Source organism: Eretmochelys imbricata, chromosome 1, assembly GCF_965152235.1.
Source record: "Eretmochelys imbricata isolate rEreImb1 chromosome 1, rEreImb1.hap1, whole genome shotgun sequence".
NCBI lineage: Eukaryota > Metazoa > Chordata > Testudines > Cheloniidae > Eretmochelys > Eretmochelys imbricata.
This window is the reverse complement of record NC_135572.1, coordinates 152,148,598-152,174,967: the sequence shown is the minus strand read 5'-3', so window position 1 is coordinate 152,174,967 and position 26,370 is coordinate 152,148,598. Positions and strand designations below refer to the sequence as shown.

The 26,370-nt window shown below is 38.1% G+C and overlaps 1 protein-coding gene across 1 annotated transcript in view; it reads left to right on the top strand.

Annotated features, from left to right (window-relative positions):
• Positions 1-26,370, top strand: part of CFAP47 (cilia and flagella associated protein 47) — a 627,152-nt gene that overhangs the window by 198,060 nt on the left and 402,722 nt on the right. Inside the window, exons 36-39 of the mRNA XM_077807214.1 lie at positions 11,155-11,289; positions 11,950-12,062; positions 18,270-18,420; positions 25,077-25,165. Of these exons, the coding sequence (XP_077663340.1) occupies positions 11,155-11,289; positions 11,950-12,062; positions 18,270-18,420; positions 25,077-25,165 (488 nt within the window). The remainder of the gene's footprint in view (positions 1-11,154; positions 11,290-11,949; positions 12,063-18,269; positions 18,421-25,076; positions 25,166-26,370) is intronic.

Genomic DNA, 26,370 nt, shown 5'->3' with positions numbered 1-26,370 from the left:
GGCAGCTATAAAAATATACAACAAATGGAAGAAAGGCAAAGTTGATAGTAATGACTATAAATCAGAAGTTAGAAAATTGATAAGGGAAGCAAAAGAACACAAGAAAAAATCTGTAGCCAGAAGTGTTAAGAACAATAAGGTGTTTAAAAATGATACTAGGAATAATAATACAGGAAAGGCAGACGTGTTCAGTAAATATTTCTGTTCTGTGTTGTGGAAAAAACAGATTATGTAGTCATGTCGTATGACAGCACTCTTTCCATATGAATTCCCAAGCAAGACGTATTGCCTAAGCGGGTCTGCTCTGCATTCTCAGAAGCTATCAACCACATAATTGCCCACAGTTAAGTTACCACACTGCTCCTTCTAAGCAAGCACATTTATTCTTAAGGTAAAAGGATTACAGAGAAAACATATTAAAAAGAAAAGAACCTATATGCATGCTAATAAGCTTACCAGAGATCATCCCAACTCTAAGAAGTGCTCTGGCAGGTGAACAGTCCTTCAGACCCTAGCAAGGGTTTGTTCTGTGGTTACCAATTCATAACCTCCTTGGCTCAGAACAAGCACACTCATGAAAAGTTTTGGTCCCTCCTTTATATAGCCAGAGTCTTTGATCTGGGAATAGGTAATTCAGAGACAACGGGTTTCTTCTCAGGCTATAGCTTCAAAAAAGGCTGGGTTTTTGCATAAATGGAGGAGCTACACTGGGATATACCCTGCCCTAGAGATTTCCTAGGAAACCTACTTTAAAAGTTCACATTATTTCGAATAGTCCTTAGACGCTCATAACACTTCCCAGGGTTTACTTTAGTCAGGTCTCCCTCCTAGGGACATTACACACAATCTCTCAATAATATATAAACATAAGCATTTTTAATGCAATGAACTCCTAAGATACATACACTTAATTTAATAAAAACAACAAGGAGTCCGGTGGCACCTTAAAGACTAACAGATTTATTTGGGCATAAGCTTTCATGGGTTAAAAAACCCACTTTGTGGATACAGACTAACACGGCTACCCGCTGATACTTAATTTAATAAAGTTAATCCAGGATATTGCAGAAAATTGCCACATCTATCAAGCATGGGTTTATGAAAAATAGATACTGTTAAAAATATATATATTAAGTTAGCTGAGATTACAAGTTTGGTTGATAAATGTACTATAGTGTTAAACTTCTACAAGGTCTTTGATTTGGTACACATGACATTTTGATAAAAAAACCTAGAAAGATTTAAAATTAACAGAGTACATATTAAATGGATTAAAAGTGACTAACTGATAGGTCTCAAAATGTAGTTGTAAAAGAGGAATCATCATTGAACAGGTGTGCTTATAGTGGGTTTCTGCAGTGATTGGTTTTTGACCCTATGTTGTCTAACATTTTTTATTAATGACCTGGAAGGAAACATAAAATCATCACTGATAAAGTATGTAGATGACAGGAAAATGAAGGGGGTGGTAAATAAGAGGACAGGCCACTGATTCAGAGGAGTCTGGATTGCCTGGTAAGCTAGACATTAGCAGACAGTATGTATTTTAGTAAGGTTCAATGTAAATTTATGTATCTAGCAACAAAGAATGTAGGCCATACTTAACAGAATGGCAGACTCTATCCTGGGAAGCAGTGCCTCTGAAAAAGATTTTGGGGTCATGGTGGATAATCAGGTAAACATGATCTGCCAGTGCAACATTTTGGCCAAAATAGCTAAAGCAATCTCTGTATGCATAAACAGGGGAATCTGCAGCAAGATTAAAGAGGTTGTTTCACCTCTGTATTTGGCATAGATGTAACCACTATTGGACTACTGTGCCCACAATTCAAGGTCTGGTGCCCACAATTCAAGAAGGATGTTGATAAATTGGGTTGGGAAAAGAGCCACAAAAATGATTAAAGGATTATACAACAGGCCTTATATAGACTCAAGCAGGTCAATCCGTTTAGCTTAACAAAGAAAAGGTTAAAGGGTGACTCGATTACAGTCTGTACATATTTAAATGGGGAGCAAATATGTAATAGTAGCCTCTTCAGTGTAGCAGAGAAAGTTATAACAGATCCATTGGCTAGAAGTTGAAGCTAGACAAATTCAGACTGGAAATAAGGTGCACATTTTAAACAGTGAGAATAATTAACCATTGGAACAATTTACTATGGGTTGTGATGGATTCTCCATCACTGACAATTTTAAAGTCAAGATTGAATGTTTTTCTAAAAGATATGCTCTAGGAATTATTTCGGGGAAGCTCTATGGTGTGTGTTACAGAGGAGTTCGACTAGATGATTACAGTGTTTACAACTGCACTGCAGCATGAGCCCAAGTCAGTTGCCCTGAGATCTGAGACTCGCTGCCTGGCGCGCCCCCTCCCCACTTTTTTATTTATTTATTTATTTTTGCAATGTAGGTATACCTAATGGTTCCTTCTGGCCTTTATACATTGAGTTATTTCAATTTTCTGATGACACGAAACTGTTTAGGTTAGTAAACCAGAGCTCTGAAAGACTCTGCAGATGCATCTAAGCAAATTAAAAGAAAATTGTTAACTTAGAAACTAGACAATTTAAAATAGGAGATGAAAATACCTTCTGGTTTCTGAATCCCCCTGCAAACTTTGGAGGATTTGCAATCGCATTTTCCTATATTTTAATATTTTTCTCTGCCCTGTTGCTGTACGAAAGAGCCACACAAACCAAAGGGAAAACTGAGTATGCAGTGGAGGCCATGAAACCGTGACTGTACATGCTGTGCTAATGAATCAAGTAGAGAAAAATAGAAATATTGTTCCCCTAACTTTTTCTAGTTATAGTAATCCTAGTTGTTACTTGGAACGTTCATAGCTAAAAACTATCATTCAGAAGTGTGTTTTGTGTAAGGTATGTCCCTTCTCAACTTGGCTTGTTGAACACTGGAGAAAATGATCCCAACTTCTCATATATGCTGATGATGTATGAACTTGAGTAAAAGAACCTGTAACAGACTGACAATATCCTGAAGAAACCTTATTGTATTAGGCTAAATCCTATTAAATTAGGGTTAATACCTTAGGAGCCCATTGTGTTAAAAATGTACGAGTATATGTGTTGTTGTGGAATTAGAGATACCTTCTCTTGTGGGAGAGATGTGCTAATATACTTTCTGTGTTATCAGCCCTTTGAGCCCCCCTCATGCCAAAGAGATACCTATGTACTAGTTCTGACTGGATTCTCCAGGGACCAACAGACATTGTATAAATAGCTTGGTTTTAAACTGGCTGAGGGCCTTCTTTCTGTCTCAGCAAATGGGACAGGACCTTTGATGGATGGAGGGCACCAGGCCTTAGGGTAGGGTTGGAAGGAATGGGTCAACTACGGCCCCATAAGACTGCGTGCTAGTTCTGAGTTGAAACTGTGATGAACTTGTGACCACAAGGGAAAGTCTTAGGTTAGGTGTTGAAGGACTGCTCCTGTGAGAGCTCATGTTAGAGATGGGATGATGTCTGGTAAACACAATGTCTGGCATGTTTTTAGATTTCTTTATTGTGTCTTTACACCAACTCCAATCATGGTACAAAAGTGGTTGAGAAAACTTATTTTCCTTGATAGGCATTGCTACATCATGAGGTCCTCAAGCCTACCCATCAAGATGGTGTGAATCACCTCACTGATATCAGTCTGTGGTGAAAAAGGATCAAAACTTGTAAATATTTTCACAGATATGAAAAGTTACTACTAAGCACTGCTAAAAACCTTGGTTTCCCTGTTCAGCTTGTGATTTGATTGTAATGAGTCCCAAATTTTATTTTAGAGTTGGGCTGGCACTTTGGATGAAATTCAACATCAATGCTTTATTTATAAAGCAATGTGGAATAAAACTCAGTGTATAAAACTGTGCACAAGCTGTCAAAATCAATGCGGGTACAGAGTAATGCATTTTGATATTTATTTTAATGGAGTTTGAGTACTACTGGAAATGAAAATCAATCATATGGTGGATGTGAATCAGAAGACAGTTTAGTATGAACCAAACACATTGCTAACTTGAAGCAATCAGTTTGGCTATTGACAAGAAAAACGTATCTTTGCACTATAACGTGGTGGTTTGCCCAAATGTTTCTCAAAATATATCCATCTGTGCTCCATTCTTCTCTGCTTTTTCATTTTCTGGAGTACAGCTGTTCAACAGTGTTCATTTTCAGTCTCCTGAAATATACTTGGCTCTTTTAAGGATCAATTCAAATACTTGTGACTGTATATTAAGCAACCACACTATATGGGTCCTCCTGATTACAAATTTCACTGTACTGACCAAGGCCCAGGGGTGTTCCTAAGTGATGAAAATTTAGTTCCATTGCAAAAACTAGATCCAACTTAAGGATCTTTGTACTCTTGTAGCTAACTAGTAAAATATATGAGCATCATGGTGACAAAAAACAAAACAAAATAAGCCCTTCTGATAAACAAATGAAAGGAGTCTCCTATTTCATATTCATTTTTAAGACCTATGTGGAGTGTTGATTATTTCTATTTTTAAATACTTGGGAGCCAAGTTAGCATCTAGCTAGAGTAACTAGATGCATTTTTAAAATGCAGTCTTCCCCAAAATAAATATGGCCACTGCTTATTGTGTTCTTGTTGTATTCAGAAAAGATAACTAAATCTCACTTTGTGAATGACTATCTCCATGCTCTAATACCATAATTGTATGCATTATTCTGGGTGAAACCAGACAATTACTACGCTTTCGAATGAACTCACACAGGAAACCGATAAAAGACAAAAACCCTGTATCACTCGTGGGTGAACACTTCTCACAACCTTTAGGGGTGACCTATCAATCCTGATCCTTAAAGGAAATCTGCACAACACATTCAAAAGTGCCTGGGAGGTTAAATTCATTACTCAACTAGACATCAGAAATCATGGACTGAACAGATACAGTGGACTTATGGTTTATTGCAACAATCTGTAACTCACTAACCCTCTCTTTTTGTTTTATGACTGCAGAGGTGTAATAGGCCACTCTACCTTGAATGGTCCTTTAGAATATGTGCTAACTAGTTTTGCTAAACAATCTGGTCCATCTTGTATTTAGCCTTTCCCAGACCTGAGGAAGAGCTCTGTACAAACTCAAAAGCTTGTCTCAGTCACCAACTGAAGTTGATCCAGTAAAAGATATTACCTCACCCACCTAATATTACCGCAAGTAGGATCAGCAAGGGGACTAGAGTTAGGGTCCCCTTAATCTACGAGGAACTTTTCTGTGAGGGACCTTCAGTTTAGGAATCTGTCCCCTGTTCTTACTCTGAAATATACCAAGTTAGTGACATTCAGGGTATGTTGAAAGGCTTATCTATTAATTTAGATTTGGCGGAAGTAGGCATTTGTGGGAGTGATTATTTTATCATGGGGAGAAGTTGTCTTTTGGAGGACGGGGGCTATGTTGACTTGGGTTTGCCAGTGGATTAGCTGCTGGCATATATCATTGTTTATGTTGCCATATGATTTGTTGCCATTAAAGACATGGCAAAAATGCCTACAGTGTGACGGAGGCATCTTCTTCGTACATATTTCGGTATCAAAATACTTAGAGTATGATTAAGAATAACAGAGATTGATTGTTTCCCCTTCAACACACAAAGCAAGGAGAATTTTTTCATTATTTTAAACTGAATTTTATTTCATTAATTTAACATTTTTCTCTTAAAGCTGAGTAGACACATTCGAGTCTCCCTTGATGTATGTATTTTTAAATAAGGATGTAGTGGAGTGTTATCGGCCCACCTTTCACCCTTTTCCCCAGGTAAAGTTTGTTTTCGTTTAAATTAATAAAAAATAATTAATTTTTTAAAAATATATTGCCAGGACAAGCTTACTTTTTCTTCTTGTTGAGTCATTTACACATTTAGGACTCAGCAAAAAAACAAAACAAAGCTGTTTTATAATACTCTTCTGTGTTCTCAGTAAAAATATCCTACCAAGGAAAAGTTGTTGTATTAAATACTTGTTTGCATATTCCCTGGAAAAGGTGAGCTGCACAGTTTGATGAACACTTGCTTTGGTGCATAGAAATTTTTTTCTTTTTGTAAACAAATGCACTTAAATACCACTTGTAATACCTCTGGCAAGTGAGCAGTCTTCTACCAAAGTCTTCCGACAGCAGTTTCATCATAATATAGAGAACATGGAACCTGCAGGTCATTCATAACCATCTTTAAGCTCTACAATCTGCCCTTAATGAAACTACAATGACATATGCTACATTCAGTTAAAATATTGTCTGAATAATGTACAGATCAGGATTATAATAATGTCTCCTGTTGCTCATCCATTCTATTCTGGCTTACAGTTCCAAATTCACCAGCAAAACAGATACAATTACATCACTCAGAGGAGGAGGCTGGATGCGGGAGGTACGGTGTCTGGGGGCAGGCTAGACAAAGTGTGTGCATCCTTTGAGTAGCTTGGAGCAGGGATTCCCTTTGTGACAGTTGAAGTGGCAGGGTCAGAGGATCTGCTGCTGTGTCATTCCTCTGTTCTTCCATCCCTAGTGGGGTAGACATTAGAGGCATACAGGGCTTTTTCTGCCATGGAAGAGCGCTGCTTCTGGGTCTTGGTGAGAGAATGACCTTTTAATACCACTAAGACTCTTCTCAGTACCTAATCAAGCCACTCAGGATGGGCCTTGAGCTGAAGCGTTAGTATATCTGTTGGGAACAGAGTAATTCAGAACTTGCTTAAATAGCTAAAAAGTTAAGTTTTGTTAGGAAAATGATTCCTTTTACTGTAGAATCACTTAAATACCCCTTTCCTTCAAGCAGTTAGGACTGACTGAATTAATGTCTTTCTTGGAACTTGGCTGAAGCCAGGTAATTCCTGTAACCAAGTGGCCATCCATCGTTATTAACTTTTTTTAAGGTTCGCTAAGCATATTGTCTGTTAATATCAGACTCTTTGCCTCAAGGTTGTAAGTAACTTTCAGAAGAATTTTGTGATAATATTGGAAATGGGCCCTTTAAGGTTTTTTATCTGAAAAATGACAGATTAACTGTCTTGCAGATCTGAAAAGAGTATATTTGAGAATTCAATCCTTTGGAAAATCAGGCACATGTTTTGAATCTTTCAAGGAGATCAGACGTAGTATGAAGGTGGTGGAACATGTCACGTGTAGATAAATATTTTCCTTTTTATAAACGCCCAGCATAAATGACTCTAACTGCATTTTGTCTTAGATTAGTGTTACAGTGAAACCAATGGTATATTAGGCCCACATTATGTTTAGTGATCATATCAAACAAGCGATCTTAAACATTATCTTCGTTTGGACCTCATCTTAATAGAGAGATTGTCTAGTAGACCACTTTCCATTCTTTCTTTATGCAATTATTCCCATAACAATTGCTTATATGGGATTATATATAATCCATCCCACAGTGTAAACGTTAATTTATTTCCCTAGAAAACTAACTTGTTATGACCTTACAACAATTAATTAAAGGTAAATGCTTACTTAAATTGAGGTGGCAATACAACAGTACAATCATTGTCAGTTCAGTGTATGTAAACAGGCCAGTTTCCAATTTCACCGGAGGGTAAAACTCTTGATCTTCATGCAGGGTGTTCAAGGTCCCCTATAAATCTGTTTGGGGATCTGCTAGTTTCTGAGTTACTTAAATAAAATAAGGCCATTGACATCTGTGTTTCTTCTTGCACAGACAAAGTGGAATGGTTAAGGGCCTGATCCTAAACACTGTTACTCGCATAAATAATGGCACTGATTTTAATGGACTAGTCTTCTGAGCAAATATTTGCAAGATTAAATCCTAGTAGTGTAAATGTAGAGGGACATGGTACAAGGGGGGGTAGATATACTCAAATATCTCAACACCGAAGGGCATCAGTGTTTAATCAGTGTTCATACTGTGCACTTGGAAAAGCAATTGCTGGGCTAATGACTCCACGTTTTGGTGTATTCTTTTAATAAATGGCCTTAAAGGTTTATGCAGGAAAATAATAGTATTTCTGTAGTACTGTATTTGTATTTCTGTGAGAGAGCAGTTCTTGTAAGATCCAGACTTTGATTTTTTACTTGCCATAGGAATACGCCTGTGCCTTCCCCATCTCTGGGGTGGGGGCAGAGGGTGGGAGAGATTTGATCAGACCAGCAGGAGGATGACCAGCTCCTGGTTGGAGGCAGAGGGGGAGAGCCTATTCTGTAGCCTAATTTCTCCCCCTTGCACCTCGGAGTGCATATGGGAGTGTGCCTAGGGGAGGGTCTTATCTGTTTCCCATTGGCCAATTGTGGGAGGAGGAGAGCTGATTGTTTCTCACAGCCCTCCCTCTCAATTTAAGGCCTTCCCAGTTGCTACTGTTGTTGCCCTGCTTCTCTTGCCCTGCCATAGAATTATATTGAGTTACATTTTCAGCATGCTGTGGGTCTGACCAATTGCCAGCTTTTGGGAGCAGGAAGGAATTACTTCCCATCAAGACAAATTGGCAAGGAGGGGTTTTTACCTTCCTTGCAGCATTGTGGAGGCAGAGTTAAGGTTAAAAGACTAAAAGGGCCAGTTCTCAAAGGAGATGCACCCTGGATTTGGCTGGTGGATCTTTCGCCTGTCAGGAGCAGGGGAGACCTGAAGTCTTCACACATAGCGGGGAGGACAAGAGGATTCAGAAGTGAGCTGAGTCCTTGCAGTTAGTCTGAGGAGGGTCTACTTTGAATTATAGATAGTGCTAGTAGCATGGTTTATTATTAAGATTGCCCAGTGCTTCCCATAAGACCCTTTTAAACAGTTGCTTATAACTTTGCCAGACCATTTGGGCTGAAATTTTCCATTCCCACCTTGCTTTTTTTTAAAAAAAAAAAAAATTTCAGCCCAAACTATTCAGCTGTTTCTGAGAATGAGGCTAAGAAAACATTTTGGTTTTGAATGTTAAAAATATTTTGGCAACCTTTTCTTTGGAAAGCTCTAATGCTCTCATGCTTTGGAGCAGGGACTTGGAATTGATAGAGGGTGGCCTTTGTGTCAGGGATATGCCTTTTGCCATAACCATGAAAATGTGCCAAATGTGGCCAAGTTATAAGCCTTTAAAAATTGCAGTTTGCGCATGCACAGTAGAGACGATGTAGAGTAGCAGCGGAATTCTCCAAGGATTTTGTCCTGAGCATGCTCAAGCTTTTCAGATATCCTAGTGCCAACCATACTGCACATGCACCATCCCCACAAAGCAACTGAGCATGAGCCATCCCTTCACATATGGATATGGGCCATCCTCCTAGAGTAACTGAGCATGCTCTATCACTTCACAGGTCTGACATGTGACAGGACTGTGCGTGCACCATCCCTACAGAACAGTAAAGCTCAGGAAAGGACTGCAGAGGCTTAGATGGATTTTTCTTGTAATGGCTGCACCCAGCTGCTTGGGGCTGTGGTGTGTCCGGGCACCAGAGCAGAGAGGAGGGAGCTTCTCTCTCCTGTGCTCTCTATGACACCCCCGCCCCCCAGCTGACCCATGGGAAGTACGAAGGAGGAAGCCTTTTCCCTCAGCAAAGATTATTTTGCTTTTAATGTTATTTTCCCCACCCTGTAGTCAGACCTTTCATGAACACATGATGTGTATGGGAATGCACTTCCATAATATTGGAGGAATCTATCATGGGAAGCAGTGACTCTGAAAAAGAGCTAGGGTCATGGTGGGTAATCAGCTGAAAATGAGTTCCCAGTGTAGTGATGTGGCCAAAAGGGCTAATGCAATCCTTGGATGCATAAACAGGAATATTGAATGTATAAATGGGAATACAAAGTAGGAATAGGAAGGCTATATTATTACCTCTGTATTTGACACTTGTGTGACCCCTGCTAGAATACTGTGTCAGTTCTGGTGTCCACAATTCAAGAAAGATTTTGATAAATGGAAGAGAGTTCAGAGAAGAGACACAAGAATGATTAAATGATTGGAAAATGTGCCTTGTAGTGATAGACTCTAGGAGCCGAGTATGTTTATCCTAACAAAGAGAACATTAAGGGATGACTTCATCACAGTTTGTGAGTACCTACATGGGGGAACAAAAGTTAAATGGTAGGCTCTTCAGTCTGGCAGAGAAAGGTATAAAATAGTTCAATGGTTGGAAGTTGAAGCTAAACAAATTCAGATTAGAAACAAGGTGCAAATTTTTGACATTGAGGTTAATTAACATTTAGAACAAATTGCCAGTGGTGGTGTTGGATGCTTAGTCACTGGCAACTTTTAAATCAGGAAAGGATAGTATATTTACATTGGGTCTCTTTAAAACAGGAATTAATTCAGAGAAGTTCTGTGGCCTGTGCTATGCAGAAGGTCAGACTAGATGATCACAGTGATCCCTTCTGGTCTTATAAACTAAGAATTTTAATTTCTTCATTAGGTGATGAAGGGTGTGAAAAGTCCATGCAGACACTTGGCGTAAGAGTTTTAGCTTTCTGTAAAGAATGACCTATTTAAAGTCTTTGAGCAATAAAGACTTAACCTGATATGCATTTCTTGTCATCTGAATTGATATTTTTCTCAAAACAAATATATTGAGGGGGTAATGATACCAACTTCCATTTGTAAAGGGCTCTGTAAGAGATAGGTGTTATTGTATTGTCATGTAGTAACTTTAATTTTACAGAAAATCGTAACTTTTAAAATGTTTATGTAGAAATAATAAGTGAGTTTGGTTAGGAAATTTTAAAAGGTAAATGTTAAATAAAAGTTGATTTATTAGAAAACTGATTAAGAAATGTATTTCTCCAATCACTGAGTTTTATTTACTTTTTCTGTTATATTCCCTTTCTAGTCAAATAATGCTTGTTTCCCCCCAAACTATGGAAGAAAGGTGCACAGTAACTTTCTTCATTTCATTGTATAGTTCATGAGTTTTCTTACTAGACTATGTCATTGATCCTCTTGACATTTTCATATGCTGAGAAAAGATTCATAGTCAAGATGGTAATACAATTGTTCATATCAGTTATGCAATGAACTCAAAACTTTTTTTTTTAAAAAAAGAACAATTTGAAAACAAGTGTGCATATTAATGAGGTATTTTACATTTTGAATTCTGTATCTTAATAAATCACTATCAATTATACACATGAGATTAGACTAAATATCCGGTGGTCATTGTTCTTTTTTTCCTTTTTAAAATTAGGCCACCGACATCTGTGATCCAAACCCAGTCATGATGCTTATGCTCTGCGTCTATTTATATGAAAGACTCCCTCAATATTTACCCACGAAGACTGTTGAGTTTACTGGAGCTCTCCATGCTACTGTTGTTAGACAGGTATTGATATATCTGGATTTCGGTCTGAATCACTCCCAGCACTAAAATTTACCATTTATGGGGAATATATATTACACATACATAAAGCACACATTTTTGTATTAATGGATCACATGTTCTGCTGTGCTACTCAATACAGAGATTACAGAATGAGGAAGAATGGCCCCTCTTTTCTTTTCTTCAGATTTGAGGTCCTGACTTCCACAGCTGTTTCCACCAATGCTTTCAATCAGTGCAGGAGCTTCTCCACAATTCTAGTTGTGGCTTTCTGGGATCAGAGAGAGAGGAACTAGAGAGTAACTGCTGAAGTGGGGTTACAATGCTTGCAGGATCCAATGGGAGTGATACTGCGAGGAGAAAAAGCGGTTGAAAGATCTGAGGGAAGAGAGTCTGCTCTCCCGGTGGAAATATGTGATCTGCATAGTTCTATATGGATTTCCTAGCAAATCCACAAGAATGGCACAAAACACTGCACTATATTGATATATGTTTAAAGGTTTTATTCCATGGTGAGAGTCTGATTACTTTATTTGTAGCTAAATGGTATATTCTGTTATACTTAACATGTGTGCCCCCAAAGACTGAGCAATGGATGCATGTTTCAATTCTAAAAGTACATAAGTAAAAATAGAATAACTTTTTTATCAATTGTTGTGATAGGTGCGTCTGAAAAACCCAAGCCTTAAACCTTTGGTGTACAATGCTACAATTGTAGGAAGGGAGTCTGCTGATTTCTTATTGCCTAAAGGAAACACTGTCATCATTGCCCCAAAGTAAGTAGCCATCTGTCTAGTTTTATTGAATGTGACGTCCTGATAGATTTAGCAACGTGTAAGTATAAAAGAAATCTGTAAGCTTGGTTTGTAGAGGAGCAATAGAATGTGTTCACTTATAAACACAGACAAAGAATAAACAGTATAAGGATCAAATTCTGTTCCTTGTGAAATTGGTGTGAATCCAGAGTAACTCATCAATGGCACATTTGCAGATTAGCTTTACAGAACTCAGAGTACATATCTTCAGTCATAGCAGGGAGGTCCTCTCTCCTGGTAAATGTTTTTGTGCCCATCATGATGAAAGCTTTAAGCTTGAGCTGGATCTACTGTTCTAAAGCTTTTTTTTTTCCAATTAGAGCTAACCATGTCCCTTAGCAAGTCCATCCAACTTTTTGACATTAACACATTAAGTGAGATTGTGCAGCTAAGAATAATTTCTCATAGGCTGTTTTGTTTTGATTTCTCACTGTTATACTCTAGCAGGATTGAAAGGTTAAGAGGGCATGTCAAGGCTTTAATAGTGTTGTTAACTAACCTCTTCCCAGTTCCACAAGATGAGAATTGTAAAGCTACAATATGTCATTCTTTTTATACCTTAAATTTCTGAAACTTAACTGACGTAAGGATTACAAAGGGATGTAAAATGTTTAGAAACTGTTGTTGCAATGGATATTTACTAGCTGAAGACCCAATTTCTATATCTAGTATGTATCCTGCTTCCTCTGTGTTTGATTGTTGACTATTCTGCACTTTGTTTGTGATTGGTCATATGTCTGGGTACAGGTCTTTCAGTATATGTAGTTTAACTGCAAAATACCAGATGTGATGAGTAGTCCCACTAGAAGTAAGTGATGCTGGATCCTCTGGACAATTGAAGTGCAAATGAAATGAATCCATGTATGGAAAGCAAAGGTCACAGTTTGTAGGAAAATAAACTATTCAAGCTGGTAGAAGGAGTAAATATAAAAAGTATTGTCAATGAAGACAGTTTCCTTTTAAAAATTCAAAGAAGGGTCAGCATAAATACAGTGTTCTATTAAGATGATCAAAAAGTGTATTAAATAACACCCCTATTATAAATATATACAGAAAGTATAAATGGGTAATGCTACGTTATCATTGATCTTTGTGGCTAATTTGATTGTTTTCCTTACAATTGCTTTAGATAAAAATTAAAAAGGCAGTCTTTGAAAATAGAATGTATTTTTTACTAAAATTCAATACTGTGGTTGTTTTTCACTTCACCTTTTGAAGTACATAAAAAGACACAACTAAATATATACAAGTTTTTCTTGAAGATTGGCATTAAATACTGTAGCAGACATCTTGGATAAATGCATGGAAATGAAAGCTGACTCAAAAGTTAATCATCCATTGGTGACTCCTATGTACAGCCCTGAACATAGTTTATGGTAACATAACCTTGTTTATACTCACGGGCCCCGAAGCTAAACATTTTGTAAGATATAATTAATAACTTTGTTAATATGGGGTGGGATATAAATTGTAATAACCTAAAGCAGGGAAATACAGATGAGGTAGATTCTTTATATTAGAATACAAACTCTTAGCTTGGTTTTTAATTTCTAGAGAAATATTAGTAAAGTGATGAATAAGCTACGATCTCTATTTAATTGATTATGTCTGGGCTCTGTGCTTTTCTTCAAGGTATCACTGCAGGAGTGTTACTCAAAGATAACTTTCTGATGTCTACTGTAGAAAGACTTAGGGTCTGTAAGGAAGTGAAGGAGAGAGAGTGGCTTCTAACTGAGTTCTACATAGGAAGACCAATGCAAAGTGTCTGGGTTAGAAGCAAATGAGAATTTCCAATGCCTCTGATGAGAACAAAAATGATATAATTTGCATTACTGAAACCTGGTGGGATTATTTCCATGACTGGAATGTTAAAATCACTGGTAATAACCTATTCAGGAAGGATAGAGGGCATAAAAGAGGTGGGGAATGGCATTCTATATTAAAGACACCATTACCTGCTTCAGGGTTATTGGTAACTCAAAACCACAGGATCTTGACTATATATGAATCAGTGTGCTAACTATTAAAGCCCAGGAAAGGGTACTGGCAGGACTCTGCTACAGACCTCAGCATCTGTTACTCCTTAGTTACCTGTCTGTAATGTGTGGAAAGAAGAATTGTGTTGTTATGGGGGACTTCAGTTTGAGAGAGACATGCAGCCAATAGTAAAAAATCATTAGAATTTCTAAAAGTTATGAATGATGGAGTAGTGAGTAGGAATAGGAAGGTGATTTATTTCTTTTGTGTAAAGCACTGATAAGACCAATGCTGGAATACTGCATACAGTTTTGGTGTCCACGTTTTAAAAAGGGATGTTTAATAAGTGAGAAGAATGAAGAAAAAAGCCACAAAAATGATGTAAAGGCTGAAGAAAATGTCTTTTACTTGGAACTTGACTTGGAGCTCAATCGGTTTAGTTTATCAGAAAGAACAGGTGGCTTGTTTACAATGTACAAATACTCAGGCGAGAAAATAGTGAGTACTAAAGGGGTCTTTAACAGAAAAAGGCCTGACCTAGAACCCATGGCTAGAAGCTGAAGCTAGATTAATTCAAACTAGAAATTAGGCACAAATTTTTAACAGTGAGGGTGATTAACCACTGGAACACATGTCTTCAAATCAAGATTAGATGTCTTTCTGGAAGATATGCTTTAGCTAAACCAAGTTACTGGGCTCAGTACAGGGATATGAGTTAAATGTAATGGCATGATATCCAGGAAGTCAGACTAGATCATTTAAGGGTCCTTTCAGATTTGAAATTCTATGAACCTATGTCACTCCCAATAAAAACAACTTTTTCTGACTTTTCCTATGCAGAAAACTAAATCTGCTTAATTAAATTAAAAATACAGAGGTTTAAAGCTGGGTTGTTTGATTGGTTTATGATGGTGGACTGTACAAGATTAAGCTAATAATGATTTTCAGACCTCTATGAACACTTTATAACAAACATGCCCACAGCAGTGAGTTTGGAATGGAGTTCATTACTTCAGTAGTGAGAGAATAAATAGGGTTATCTGAAGTTGTTCAATGAGAAGACAAAAGGCTAGTTTTGTCTGAGTTTACATTTGACACTGAGCATGGGAGAAGATGTGACTTTAAACCTCCTTTGTGCTCCCTTGATCCTGTGTTGGTCTGGTGATGAAACAGATCACAGCATAAATTGGAGCATAGCTCCACTGAAGTCAAGCTACGCTGATCTATACCAGCTAAAAACCTGACAGCAATTAAGCACGTTTCTCATAAACTCAATTTTTCTGAGCACCACTGGAGTGGAGTTTTCAATTGATGAAGGCTAGAGAATTTCTGATAACTCCTAGATTTGCTTTTCTGTTTTTCATATTTCTCAGCCTTGCTCTTATGGTTCTGCACAGCTCTGCCCCATATAGATCTGCCATCACTCACTTAATCATATCTTGTGTTCTGACCACTCTTCTCTTGTTGCTCCCTTCGTTTTCTCCTATTCTCAATTCTGTATCTTTTTTTTTGTGGTGCTCTCCAGGCCTGACACAACATCCCTCTTCCTGCACCTAACATGCTTTCTCTCCCCCTTTAAAAACCACAATTTTTGCTTTCCATGCTGCCACTGACTTACACACCTGTACTATTAACTCTTCCTTTACATTGTTTCCATTCCTGATCCATTGTTTCCATTTTGTTTTAACTCTCCTTTACCTACCACTTTCATCTGTCCGTTTTCTTTGCTCTCTCTGTATGTCACATTTAGATTGCAGGCTGTCTGGGACAAGGGCCATGCCTCCCTTCAGTCTCTGTAAAGCATTATGCAAACTGATTATCATATACAAATATTGAATGATTAATGTTTATTTTACACTTTAGTAGTAGTTAATATTAATAGTTCATTAGCTTCATATATTCCTCAATCCTCCACTTAATAAGTTAAAATTTGTATATGTATGTCACCCTGGTTCAGAGCTACCAGTACAAGCTTCCCCTACATTTTGGACTGACCACAGCATTCCACATATTGCCTCTAAACTGCTGTGATTAGGACAACCTTACATCAATTGCCTCTGAATCTTTTCTGACTTTGAGCAACCTTACATCAGGATGACCTAAATGTATATCTTCTATTTTGATCAGCTTTACTGTGCTCTTGACTTTGTGGACATTTATAATACATATAGTTCTCAAATACCAAAAGCATCTCAGATTTGTAGTCTTTTGCCTTTTGGGAGAGAGTGGCTGCTACATGTTTTAACAAAATGCTTAGCAGTATTTGTAGGTACTGGGTAGGCTGGGACTCAATGCATTTTACTAGCTAGACGGCTGTTTAAGAAGAAAAGGGAATTACTTATCCTGTAATTCTACTTCAGTGAAAAATATCATTCTAGCAGGATTCTCACTCACCTCTGAGAGTGTGAAGGGGAAATTGTTTTTGAGATGCTGTTTTTTCTCGTATTTCTATTGCTCTATGTTTTTAAGGCACTCCTTCAATCACTATTTTATGAATGATTTACCATGTTGGGGAGCCTTCATTTTCTGCTTAATTAGGAACTGACCAGAATGTTCCAATGGTGACAGTTCAAATCGCAGATGACGTACAACTATCAGTGGGAAAGGGGGGAAATTTTGTGCGCCAACCCACAACTGCCGCCACCAATGGCCAAAAACTTTAAAGCATGTGGAATTCCGCTTGTTGTTTACTAGAGAGCTCCAGATCGAGGAATGAGAATTTGCCAGAATGATACTTTGTGGTTTTGATTCTCTAAAGATTAGTTGTCCTCTGTATTCACTTAATTTAGATACAATACATTATTTGAAGGTGTAAAATCACAATTATTAAAAGTAGCTAACTGGTTGGTTTTTCATTGGTAATTGTTTTAACATGCATCCCATCTCTTTCTTTGGCCGTCATTGCATTCCTCTGTTGTTTTTTCTTGATTTTAATACCAGATATATTTCTGCTCCAGAAATAACATTATCACATGTGTAACTTTAAAATTGTCTTCCATAATTAATAACTTTCTAGTAATCTTGATCTAAGATAAACTTCAAGAACACTGTTGTACAGTAGTCTTCTACCATCTGTTGCATTCAGTCTGCTGTTTTCAAGGGCTTCTTCTATGAATCTGCATGGTATTAGTATTAACCGGATTAACCAAAAGTATTAAACAGATGACCTCATAGTTTAAGTTTTCACTTCCTTCTACTTACATTGTAAGTGATTCCAATTCAAACAGCCCACAAAATCTGGGAGCCTCTCCTTTCTGAGTAGCTATATTATTACCATATTTCAGACCTTATAGAGAATGTCTTTTTTTTCTGAAATACTGTGTCTTTTTAGTTTCTGTAATTCCCTTGCTTTAAAACAGCCTTCTGTTTTTCACCCATGCACTGTTATTTTTCTGACCTCAGTACCATTTTAAGATGTTTGTTGGCACACAGTCCTAAGAACCCAAGCTTATTCTTCTATAATTATATAACAATAATTAATCTCTCATTGTCCCAGGGCTAGGGCAAATCATACTTCTTTCCCACCTCTTTAGAATCTCATTAAGGTCCCCTTGTTTTTAGGGCCCCCTTTTTAAAATTTGCTTTCTGGTTTTGTGGCTTTATCAGCTACACAGTCTTCATTTACACAAAAGCACTTTTTCCTTCATCTCTAATTATACGCTAAATCCTGAAACCCTTATTTGTTTTTACTCAGCCCTCACGCAATAGGACTTGCTGAGAGTTTGCGTAGGGACTTCTGGATTTGACCCACAATATTTGTAGTAAAGTATCTTATTGTTTAACTTCTAAACTTCTCTTGGATGAAAGGGAACACAAAATAAACTTAATTGTTATCCTAGAACAAAAAATACAAGGAAAGGGTGGCACTTTTTTCACCACAAGAGTATAAATATTAAATGTTATTGTTTTTAAACTTTACACTGATAGTACAAGTAAACAAACACATTTTTCTATATTATTATTATTTCTCGCTCTCTTCCCCCCCCCCTTTTTAACAAACAAAAAACAGCTTTTGGACACAGCATTGCATATTGGCAAATTCAAAAGTAATTCTCCTTTTCTCCACCCTCTCTTCAGAAATATTTTTAAAATGTTCTGGTACTGAAATGACCCTCCAGGTTTCTTTGGTATTAATTTGTGAGTTTAATTTGGTTAATTCGAAAGAAAGTGATTCCTTTTTTTTTTAACTAGGAGCCAAATAAATATAAATGTGGAATTCACTAGTCGCTTTCTACATCCTGCTGAAGCAATGTTATTGTTGGTTTCGAAGACTGTAAGTGAAGTAAGAGGTACAACAATGACTTTCTCTCTGAAATCTAAAGTCAACCATATTTACCCTGCTGTAAGTACTGTGTATGTCATTTGAAAAAATGTGAATGGTCTTGTAAGTCACTCTCAAAAATTCTTGGACTTAAATGATATGTAGGGTTGGCAGTAAAACCAAAATCTAATTTTGTGAAAAATTTCATTGTTTCAGCATTTATTTTAGTTCCTTATCAAAATGAAAACTAGACCTTTTGAAATAAGAATGAGAGACAAACCAATAGATACCACCATATCCCCACTGCAGAATAGCCAAAAACTCAATGGTTAGGGCACTCACTTGGGATGTAGGAGACTCAGAATGAAGTTCCCATGCCAAATCAGGCTGATAGGGGACTTGAACCCAGGTCACCCACATTTCAGGTGAGTGACCACTGGGCTAACGGCTATTCTGGGGAGTCTTTCTGTTTGCCTTTTTCTCTCCCCTGCACCATATTCCACCCTGGAGTATGGAGACAGTTGAACTTAAAGATGTGTGCACTGCATGTCCCTGCATGGCTTGGTTGCCCAGAGAAAAATGTACTGAAGGTGCCCATCGGCTGAGAATAAGGGATTCCAGGATCACAGGAAAGAGACTTCCTCCTGCGAATAGATCCAGATTATAAAATATAGATGGGCTATTGTCTGTTTTTAGGAAAACAAGCATCACTTTTTTTTTTTTTTTTTTTTTTTTTGCTGGGGGAGGGGAAATTAGGAAATTCCAGACAATAGACTATGTTAAGATATGTATTCAAAGGCCAGGAAATGCCAGAGTTAATGTTGCTGCCTTGTTTGTATGCATTATGATATAGATTGTACTTAGATCTTGTCTCTGTGAAAAGTTAGTGTGCAGCAAACGGGGGTATAAATCTACCTTGCTCTAGCCTGGCATGCACTAAGTCCATATGGACCCTACTAATGTGCATTAAAAGTTGCCTAGTGCGCTTTGATCTATCCTGCTTGGAAATGGGAGTAGCTCAAAGAACACTGCGAAAGTTTTAGTGCACAGCAGCAGGGTCCATACAAACTATTTATGCACAACTGGCTAGTGCAAGGTAGATTTACACCACAGCTTGCCATGCGCTAACAGTTTGCATAGATTCTCACAACTTTTCCCACTGACTTGCGCCACAGGATGTTTGCTCCACAAATGTGCACATGAAATTAGCTCCTTAGTTTACTGCCTCGTTCCCTGCCTTGGGCCTAAGGAAGGTTGTGCTGCTGGTTGATAAGGAGATATGTTGTATATGGCTGTTGACAAGATTATTGTAATATATACCTTAGAGAGAGAATAAATTATATCTAAAGTCAAACAGTAAAGAAAACTTGGCCCATTAGCACAGTGAAATGAAAAGTATTGTAATTAAGAAAAAATGAGACCCACTCCAAGACAGAACACATGTATCTAATGGTTATGGTAAAATTGTATGAGAAATAGTAATGATCATGTAATTAAAGGCATGTAAGCAGGTCAGAGTTAGGTTGTCGAAGCCTTAATTTGGCTTTTTCTGACTGAATGCTCAGCTGCGGACCCTTAATGTTTGCTGGCTACTTGCATGGAATTTCGGTATTAGGACTCTGTGTGGGGAGCGGAGGATAAAGGAGGCGTGGCAGGTGACATCCACTTTCCGCAACCCAGGAGCAAGGGGCAGGCCTGGTGTGCAGCTGATCTATAGCTCTTCTTTTAGCCTACCCTCAGATCACCCCATTTGTAGCCTAGGTGTGAAGGATTTGTGCAGGCATGTTGTGTGGACACTGCGCCTGCAGACACTGCACAATCCCTACTTGGGGCTCGAGTGCTGCAAGGGACCATGCAATGTCCCACTGCACCATGGATAGAATCGTTTTATGTTTTGAATTTAATACACAGATCTTCATTGTAAAGCAGCTTTAAATATATATTTAAATGTGCCACAGCAACTCTTCCTCTATGTGCTGAGAGAACAGCTCCTTTTGAAAATATCTCATAGATACATAGATTCCAAGGCCTGAAGGGATCATTGTGATCACCTACTCTAAGCTCCTGTGTAACGCAGGCCATAGAACTTCCCCCCCCAAATTCTTTCAGTAGATCTTTTAGAAAGACATTCAATGTTAATTTAAAAATTGTCAGTGATGGAGAATCCCCCAGGACCCTTGGTAAATTGTTCCAGTGGTTAATTACTCTCATCATTAAAAATGTATGCCTTGTTTCCAGTCTTAATTTGTCTTGCTTCCAGCCATTGGATCATTTTATACCTTTCTCTGCTAGATTGAAGAACCAATTATAAAATGAAAAGGAGTACTTCTGGCACCTTAGAGACTAACCAATTTATTTGAGCATAAGCTTTCGTGAGCTACAGATCACTTCATCGGATGCATATTGTGGAAAGTTTAGAAGATCTTATTATATACGCACAAAGCATGAAAAAAATACCTCCTCCCACCACACTCTCCTGCTGGTAATAGCTTATCTAAAGTGATCACTCTCCTTACAATGTGTATGATAATCAAGTTGGGCCATTTCCAACACAAATCCAGGTTTTCTCACACACCCCAACCCCCACAATGGCCAACCTTGATTATCATACACATTGTAAGGAGAGTGGTCACTTTAGATAAGCTATTACCAGCAGGAGAGTGAATTTGTGTGTGTGTGGGGGGGGGGGGTGAGAAAACCTGGATTTGTGCTGGAAATGGCCCAACTTGATTATCATACACATTGTAAGGAGAGTGATCACTTTAGATATGCTATTACCAGCAGGAGAGTGCGGTGGGAGGAGGTATTTTTTTCATGCTTTGTGTGTATATAATAAGATCTTCTAAACGTTCACAGTATGCATCCGATGAAGTGAGCTGTAGCTCACGAAAGCTTATGGTCAAATAAATTGGTTAGTCTCTAAGGTGCCACAAGTACTCCTTTTCTTTTTGCGAATACAGACTAACACGGCTGTAGCTCTGAAACCTGCAATTATAAAGTATTTGTTCCATGTATAGATGCTTTAAAGATTATAATCAAGTCACCCCTTAACTTTCTCTTCGTAAAGCTAAGTAATTTGAGCTCCTTGAGTCTATCACTATAAGGCATGCTTTTTTAATCCTTTAATCATTCTTATGGCTCTTTTCTGACCCCTCTCCAATGTATCAACATCCTTCTTGATTTGTGGCCACCAGAACTGGATGTTGTATTTCAGCAGCAGTCACACCAGTGCCAAATACAGAGGTACAGTAACCTCTCTACTTTTACTTGAGATTCCCCTGTTTATGCATCCCAGGATCACATTAGCTGTTTTGGCCACAGTGTCACACTGGTAGCTGATTATATACCACCACCCACAAATCTTTTTTCAGAATAACTGCTTCCCAGGGTTGAGTCCCCTAGCCTGTAAGTATGGTCTACATTCTTTTTTCTATTTACATCTTTGCAGCTTTCCTTTTACATACCACAGAACAGCTTTCATTTCAACATAAGCATCCTCAGAGTCTCCTTATTCACTGGAGTAACATCATGCTTCTGAATTACAAGTCCAGTTGTTTGTACATGTTGTCAGTGTGTTTAACATGGTTATTCATTTTTTACTATATGCTAATGGCCGTCCAGACCTTAGAAATATTCATCTGAAAAAAGTGAAATAATTTCCCATTTATCACCACTAGTGATAGGTTAATCCACCATTATTGCTGTCACATGAAATGGATTACTTCACAGAGGAATGATTGGACTTTTCAGGAACTTAACAGTTTTATTGGCCAAAAGTCATTCTGTACTAGTGTAAAACACACTAAAACACATTCCACCAATCACTGCAAAGGATGCACGCTGACTTCGTTGGACCCATTTGTTTCCTTAAGAGATGTAATTCAGGCTATATCATCATATGGAAATTACAAATTACAGCTGTACCAATAACAGAAGGATAAGGAAGCTTCCCATCCTCAGTGCTAGTGGGCATGGAGTAGCCATAAAGACTTCAAGCTGTCAAGAGCACAAGGATACAGAGGCAGCTAATACTACTGGGAGCACTTACTGTCCTTAAGATGGCATGGCAGGGACTGGTTACAACCTTGTCCTCTTGCACACTAGCTGGCATCTATAATTTTGTAGATGGTTCCTTGTTCACCACGAGCAGCTGCATCCTCTGCTTGTGTTGCCAGATTATCAATATAATGCCATTTGTCCAATCTCACAAGGCGTTTGACCTCCCAGTATGCCGTTCTGTACTGCTCTTGGTATTTATCTTTAGCTTCTGGGATTTTGTGTCTAAAACTCTTTTCTTCGGGGCTCGTCTGGTTTCTATGGCGTTCCATGTGCTGGGTGTAATCCACTCCTTCCTTCTCTTCTGCCTGTAGCCTAGACAGGCTTCACTGCTCTGTTTATAAATTGCTGTTACTTTATTCCATCTCTTGTTGATCTCCTCATCTGCATTCCTCTCCTCTTCATCAAGGTCTGCAAGTGCTTGAAACCTGTTCTTTAACCAACACTCTCATCAGGAACAAACAAGGACACCTACTAACCTAAAAAGAACAAGAAATGCGCTGGACGGTGCATTTCAAAGAATTGCTGAACAGGGAGCCACCTAAAGGGGAAGCAAACATCCAGGCAGCAGAAGAAGATCTTGGTATCAGCACAGACACCCCAACTAAGGAAAAGATTGTTCAAGCCATCAAATCTTTAAAAAATGGGAAAAGCTCCTGGCAAGGATAACTTGAGCAGAATTGTTCAAGGTAAATCCTAAATCAGCAACATCTATCCTGGCCCCTCTATTTACATCAGTTCAGGAAAGGGAAAAAGTGCCAGATGAGTGGACCAATGGGGTTATAGTGAAGATACCAAAGAAAGGAACTCTGTGATTGTAATAACTGACATGGTATCACACTTTTATCTGTGCCAAGCAAAGTATTGTGTAAGACCATAGTCCAGTGTATATCAGAGGCAGTTGATAGCGTTCTCAGAAAAGAGCAAGATGGTTTTCGGAAAGGGCGTGGATGCACAGACTAGATCTTCGCTCTACGAAACATAATAGAACAGTGCTTAGAATGGGAATGGCAACTCTACATAAATTTCAAAAGCTTTGAGAAGGCTTTTGATAACATTCACAGGTCCAGCCTGTGGCGCATTCCGCAGGCATATGGAATTCCTTTCCATATAATCAGTGTCATCAAAAGCTTCTATTTCAAGTTTACAAGTAGTGTTGATCACAGTGAGCTGTTCTGAAGTCAAAACAGGAGTATATCAAGGGTGTGTCATGTCTGCAATCCTCTTCAGCATTGCCATTGACTGGGTAATGCAGCATACAACAGAAGACATGCCAAGAGGCATTAAATAGACACTCTTCTCATCCCCTGAAGACCTGGATTTTGCAAATAATCTTGCTCTCCTATCTCATACTCAACACCATATACAAGAAAAAACAACTCAACTCAATGCATTCAGCCAGCAAATTGGACTGAAAATCAACCGCAATAAGACAGATATCATGAGCTTTAATGTTGCCTCACCATCACCGGTATGGATAGAGGATTATGTTCTCACCAGTATAGAAACATTCACATACTTGGGTAACACCATTCACATACTTGGGCAGCCAGGATGGTGGAACAAGCCAGGATATCCGGAACAGAATCAATAAAGCCAGGAACACCTTCAGGAGCTTAAATACAGTCTGGAAATCATCAAAATACAACACCAAAACTAAACTCAAGATTTATCAGAGCTGCGTATTTTCAACACTACTTTATAGTGCAGAATGCTGGGGAATGAGAAAGTATGACATGTCCAAACTGTCTTCATTCCATACAGCCTGCCTCAGAAAAATTCTCCGTATCTTTTGGCCCAGAACAATCTCAAACCAAGATCTATTGACGCAGTTCAGCCAAGAGTATCTGAGCACCATCATTGCCATCATTGGAGGTGGATCGGTCATGTGCTTCAGATAGAAACTGATTCCATCACCAGAGTAGCAATAAGATGGACACCCAAAGGCAAGCAAAAACGAGGCTGCCCAAAAACAACATGGCGAAGAGCTGTGGAAGCTGAGCTGAAAAACCTGGGGCACAGCTGGGGAGCCGTTGAAAGACTTGCCAGAAACAGACAGGAGTGGAGGAGCTTCACCATGGCCTTGAATGCCAGAGGCGTAATAGGAACATCATGATGATGATGATGATGACATCCACTTGCTTAATTTTAAATAAAATATACAAATATATATATATATCTCCAGCTACTCCTCAAACTTACCTTCATGAATTGGCTGACTTTTTTGTAGGCATCAGGGAAGCAGTAAGCCTTGAGGAGGAGCAATGTGGAGAGGTTTGGGGAGAGCATTTATACACAAGAGCTAGTGGGTAAGAAGAATTTGGTGGAGGAGAGGGTTGTGATAGGGAGAAGGATAGACGTGATATGAAAAAAAGAAGAAAAATAGCTTTTCCTCCCCTCAATCTTTAGTCGTATTGTATATGAGAATTCTGAAAAGCGGGGTTGGAGGAGGGTGGGGGTTGAGCATGTATGTTTAAAAGGAATTGGGCCCTAAATAATCTTTTATATGTTGGCAACAAAACCTTACATGTTAATTATACTAGTGATATTAATATCAGTGTACAGGGAATTAACTATACCATGTATTTGGAATATTTGCCTAGTTACTAGTTTATTTTTGATTAAGTATGGAGTGTTTTTTTTATTTTCCCACACTGATATAACTTTTTATTCTCTTTTAGGATGTATTAAAATGCAAATCCCCATGTTATGAACTGAAGAAAGTTAGTCTGAATGTTACTAGTCCCTTCAGAACTGATGGAACTTTCAGGTAGGCAATGTTGTAAAGACAAAAATCATAACTATAATAATATGTATATCTAGTCTTTTTCATAATTTTCTCCTCTTTAAAAATGTAGGAAAAATTGAAGTTAAATTATAGGAATTTGCATTTCCAAAATTGTTACAAGCACTATGATAATGAATAAAGTAGATAAATAAACCTTAATTGGAATCCATCTTGGTGTAAGCAATGAAACTACAGCTTTTATCAAATGGAGTTCATGAACCTTGCTTGTATTTTTGTGTATGGCTGAGATCCAGCAGAATTCCAAAGAGAAACAAACCATGTTAATTAATAGGGTTCCCCCCCGCCCCAATCTGCTTTGTCCTGATGGTTAAATTACTAAACTGAAATATTCATGCAAAAGAGAATATACGCATTTGCCAAGGGACTCACATCACCATCAATTAATCTATTTTTTCTTTTGTATTCACAATATATGGAACGTCGCCAGAGATGCAAACATTTTTTTTCTACTATGTAAGAAATAGAAAGTATTGTTCCTGTAATATCTCAGTGCTGTGTGATCTGGCTCCAGATTTTGTCTTTAATCTGCAGACCCAAATACAGGACCATAAAATTAATTTGTATTTAAGAGCACTGAACACAAAACAGTTTTCTGTATTATTTCTAGCTTCTCTTAATGATACCCTGTTTAATACGCACATTGCCTCCTTGTAGTTTCATATATGATAGGATAAAATGGGATATGCCAAAAAAAATCTCAGGAATTACAAAGTACTCTCATGATGAAACGTGAAAGATTGATGGAAATTTGTCAGTGTGCTTTTTTGTTACGTGACTGGTACTCATTCATGTTAATTCATCACAGTTTTATTTCCGTTTTTTTGTGAAGTGAATTTAATATTTGTTAATGTTTGTTCAATGTTTGCTACTTTGACAGTCCTGAGGATGGAAGTCCTCTGTTTATCTACCAAATAGAATCATAGGACTGGAAGGGACCTGGAGAAGTCATCTAGTCCAGTACCCAGCACTCATGACAGGACTAAGTATTATCTAGACCATTTCTGACAGGTGTTTGTCTAACCTGCTCTTAAAAATCTCCAATGACGGAGATTCCACAACCACCCTAGGCAATTTATTCCAGCGCTTAACCACCCTGACAGTTACGAAGTTTTTCCTAATGTCCAGCCTAAACCTCCCTTGCTGCAAATTAAGCCCGTTGCTTCTTG